Source organism: Protopterus annectens, chromosome 10.part0 (assembly GCF_019279795.1).
Source record: "Protopterus annectens isolate FY-2018-M chromosome 10.part0, PAN1.0, whole genome shotgun sequence".
Classification (NCBI taxonomy): domain Eukaryota; kingdom Metazoa; phylum Chordata; order Ceratodontiformes; family Protopteridae; genus Protopterus; species Protopterus annectens.
Genome location: NC_056744.1, coordinates 518,445,556 through 518,450,555, shown reverse-complemented (window position 1 = coordinate 518,450,555; position 5,000 = coordinate 518,445,556). Strand labels below are relative to the sequence as shown.

General features: G+C 36.3%; 1 protein-coding gene across 4 annotated transcripts in view; it reads left to right on the top strand.

Annotated features, from left to right (window-relative positions):
* LOC122813204 (voltage-dependent R-type calcium channel subunit alpha-1E-like) overlaps positions 1-5,000 on the top strand; it is a 4,399,719-nt gene that overhangs the window by 3,008,435 nt on the left and 1,386,284 nt on the right. For all 4 annotated transcript variants that reach the window (XM_044085387.1, XM_044085385.1, XM_044085384.1 and 1 more), the window contains one exon: positions 513-572. In XM_044085387.1, coding sequence (XP_043941322.1) covers positions 513-572 — 60 coding nt within the window. The remainder of the gene's footprint in view (positions 1-512; positions 573-5,000) is intronic.

Genomic DNA, 5,000 nt, shown 5'->3' with positions numbered 1-5,000 from the left:
TAAAATATTTTTTCACAACATACTTGAAATGAAGGAAATGTTTGAACACTCTATTTTTTTAATATAATGAGTCAGAGAATTAGTTAAAATACTACGGATAGTAAAAATATATTGTGAAGAGTTATGAGAAGTGGGACAGAGTTTACTAGGAGTAGTGTGTGTTTTAGGAGCATTGTATTTGGCAGTTGGAAGAAATGATGTAGATGGTGATAGGGATCTGTCAACTGACATCACTGTTGCAAAAATGAATTATTGCTAGTGTAAGTATATTAATAACAATAATTGAAATTTGCAAATTCAAAATAAAAATTATGACACAGACAATTTATATCCAAACGGAATAGTAAATGATATAGTACAAGACAAGCACATTCTGGAAAGTGTGGAAGAATAAATTAATTGAATGAATAAATAAATGTACAAATGCTCTTTTTCTAATGCTCTAATCATTTTTTGTCCAATCACTTGGTATACTTCTATATTTCTTATTCTATGTTCCTTTAATATTTCAGGTGCTCAGATATTTTGACTACGTCTTCACTGGAGTGTTTACATTTGAAATGGTTATTAAGGTAAGCTGCAGGCATGTGCAAAAGAATTATCGTCCTCAAATAATTTTTTTTATTTTCCAAATAATATAATGTTTAATAATACAATCATCGATGAAACAAGTATTACAAACCTTTATATACACTATGTACAATTGACCTGAACAAACAAAGGGAAAAATTAATAAAAAATATGAAATTAGTAACAAAAATTTATAATATTCAATTAATAAAGTATAAAGTTACACATTAATTATTTAGAGGTCATTTTTACTGTCTCAGTAAGAGCTAACATTTTTTCCCAAGGATTGTTTGTCCATGTTTTAGGTGAAATTCAAGATTCCTTCACCTTGATTTCTAATGTCGCTGTTACAAAAGAATTATCTTAATGAGAAAACAGAGAAAGAAAGATAAGGTGACACCTACATTTCAGATATGACAACTGAAGAACTGAAATATACAAACTTCAGATTTTCTTATTGCAGTTTCAGGTTTATTTGAAGAGATACCCCGTTGTCATTCAGGTAGAAATGCGTATACAAAAATACTTGTATATCTTAAAGACATGCCTCAAAAAACAGAAGTCAACATTATTCATGATATAAATGATATATGATGGCTATTGTTTTATTTATACCTTCCGTCATGCGATTGTAATACATTTTTTGAAGTTAGGTTATTCTATCTACATTCTGCTGTCATGATTAACTTCTGATTCTCTTTTGTCATCCATTCCGTCACCTTTCTCTTATTCTCCCTCTTCTCATTTTTATCTCTGTTAGACTTTTCAATTTTTATGACTAATCACCTCATCTTTTTTCTGCTTTTCAACATTTACCTTGAAGATTTTTCTGCTTTTCAACATTTACCTTGAAGATTCCACCAATTCTTTCACATGTTTTCATTAAAACAGAGAATCCCAGGTATCTTTAACTGCATTTTTACATTGTTTATAACTGGTTGTGTCCCTTCCTTATAAAAAGCATGCAGCTAACACCTCTGCTCTCAAAAGAATCCCAACATTCCAGCTATCTTGTTATATAAGGGTGGTCTATCCCCTTGGATCACTTGGTAATCCTGGGAAGCTCTAATTGCAGTTTATCTGTCCCACTCCTTTCTCCAGGCTTGCCCTGTCTCCTATACCTTCTGACCGGGTGATCTGATCCACATTGACTGTGACTAAGCAGTAATGACCAGGTGTAATTAACATTTACTGACAATATCAACAAAGTTTGGGTGGCATGGAGACCCAGCAGATAAAGTGTCCACTCTGCAGATTCAGAATCTTAGAATCGATTACTGTATGCAGAGGTTACATGTCTTTCTGTGGCTTCTTGGTTTAGATCTATAATTTAACTTCCTCCAGTGTCTCTGCTTCCAGTGACTAATTGTTTTACACAGTGTTTCAAAGTAGGATGTAATGAATGTTTTTAAGGAAGATCAAAATGACATCTGGATAACAGCTAATGTTGTTGTTGTGTCTTTCGGCTTTTCCCGGTTAGGGGTCACCACAGCGGAACTCCGGTCCTCTAATGATTGGTAGTAGATTTTTACGTGCCAAGTTGCCAGCTCTGACGCACAACCTTCAACGAAGGTACGCCCATCTGGATAACAGCTAATAAAAAAACAAAATAAATAAATAATTTTGTATAGATACAAATCCCCTGTCCCCTCACTCCACAATGAAGAGGAAAACATTTTGCACCACCTATCTAATTAATCAAACTAATGATATGGTCACTGGATATCAGGAAGAAGTGATTTCTTACAAACTGCACATTTACTTCATTTGTTTAAAGTGCTAGAAACAGCTTTTGGTGAAGGTTAATTTGATATTTCAACAAATTGGTACATATACATATATTGCTTTTACATTGCTCTTGTGGGTCAAACCATAGTTAAAATAATTTGCAATTAACTATTTCACATATACAGATTTAGCTATAATATCCCTTTGTTAAAGACCTCTGCTCCTAGACTTTGTATAACTTCTTCTTGGCACCTTTCTTCAGCTGCCCCCCCCCCCCCCCCCGACACACACATTTTCAGTTTTTGACCACGTAGCCTCACTAAACAAATATACCTAATTTTATGACTTATCCAGGAGTACTTTTCTGTTTAAGTGACTTCTCAGTGATACAGCATTCAAGCGGAGAAAGAGTGACTCAAAGTGCCAAGACTAGAGTAAGTTTGCTAGTCATTCATACTATCAAACATCTAATTCAGAGATACCATCTTATTTCATTATATTGAAGTCAGTTATAATAATGCATTCTCTTTAAAAATATGAGATAACTTATTACCCTTCAGTCTAGGAGCTCTCTCACTAAATTGATACTGTTTGGCTTCTCATCACTGTATTATTCTGCATGTGTGCTACCAAATTGTGTTCTTAACCTTAAGCCAGTGTTAACCAGAGCTGGATCATGGTAAATTGGGGCCCTACGGAGAGTATTGGACCAGAGCCCCTCCCCCTGCAACCATTCCAGTATGCCATTACTTGGCTGCCTGTCACAAATTACTGTAAACGCTGTTCAGAACTGACGGTGTGCGTACTATTTTCGTCTTTCTTTTACCTGCTAACAGAGTTTGATTTAAAACCTTTATTTTAAATTTTGTAGCACAAACAACAATGGCTTTATGCTAATGAAAACAAAACAAAATAATCTCACATTGCATACAGACTTAGCATGAGCAACAGTAAACCTCTTTTCCTTTGAAACATGGATTCATTGAAAATGCAGCTGGCCAATGTCAGATTATATGTCCATTTATATTCACAGACATCCCCAAAACCCAGCAATTACAGCTTCACTGTTGACAACATCCTTCTTAGATGTCATTTTCAGAAATTAAAAGCAATAATAATGACCAAATTCCCATATTTTAAAGTTGTTTCACAGAAACAGCAGTAACTAAAGTATTTCAGCTTAATTCCCTTACACACACACACACACACACACACACACACACTAGTCCTGCCAAGCCAGATTGACTGCTTATAAATGACCAGATGATAAGACCTTAAGCTACTTTTATCCACAGAGAGCCCCTGCCCATCCTCACCAGCAGTTATAACCACTTTGTTGACTGTGTACATCCATTATTGTTAATAATAAGAAATAAATCACATATAATTAATTGTTTGCTTTGGATGAAATACATGATTTGTATAAAGATCATTAGCATCATACCATAAGATTCAGCCATGTATTGCAGAGTTTAAAAAGAACAATATTTATAAGAGCAAAAGAAGTACTAACCACTTGATACAATTTGATGTGTCAATATGTAAAACATGTGCAGAAGTAAAAGTCATCTGAATGATTCCACATTACATACTACTACTACTAATGCAGAGGTTGCTTTGGGAAAGCAACTTTACATTCCAGTGCTTCATCTATCAATGCATTGCCTGCTGCCTTTGAAGATTAAATTGCCTGTGTTACACTACAAAAATAGTGAGCGGGTGGTATTGCCCAAACATTTCCTGAACTAGATCAGCTATGTAATAGGAAATGTCTGGCAAATAAAAGGTTCATAATTACTAGGCATTCAGTCTTGGAGATCATTAAGCAGCCTAGCAAAAATTCTCAGTTGCTCCAAAGCATTGCCTCATTAAATGACGTGCTCAATGTCACATGGGAGGTAAATGAAGGTGGAACGATTCAAAACCTGTACCCCTGCCACAGGACACAGCTCATTAAAAAGTCAGAGTTTTAGCCTTTTTTGCAAACTGCCACACTACCATCTGTTACCTGAATGTAGATATGCTTTGCAATCAGATGTTATAGAGAAGATCGTACCACAATAATATGCAACAATGACTACATAACATATGGGATGCTGAAAATCAGACAGTTCTGATCCTTCCATCAATCCATCCACAACCCCTTTTTCCTATTTTTGCATATGGGGTTAGCATGTTACTTCATCATTAACAGTCATTATACTGCTGGGTGGCTAGCCCTGCCACAGTAGCTCTTCCATACCACACCACACACTCACACCTATGGTCACTTTAGAGTGTCCAATCCACCTACTGCATATCTTTGGAATGTGGGAGGAAACCGGAACACCAGGAGAAAATCCACGTGAGCACAGGTAGAGCATGCGGACTCTGCACAGTTCTCATCATCACTCTGAATAATGTAGAGTATATAACCTGACAAATGCAGGTAAGGCATGCAGGCTCCGCACAGTTCTCATCACCACTCAGGTAGGGCATGCAGACTCCGCACAGTTCTCATCACCACTCAGGTAGGGCATGCAGACTCCGCACAGTTCTCATCATCACTCAGGTAGGGCATGCCGACTACGCACAGTTCTCATCATCACTCAGGTAGGGCATGCCGACTACGCACAGTTCTCATCATCACTCTGAATAATGTAGAGTATATAACCTGACAAATGCAGGTAGGGTATGCCGGCTCCATGCAGTTCTCATCATCA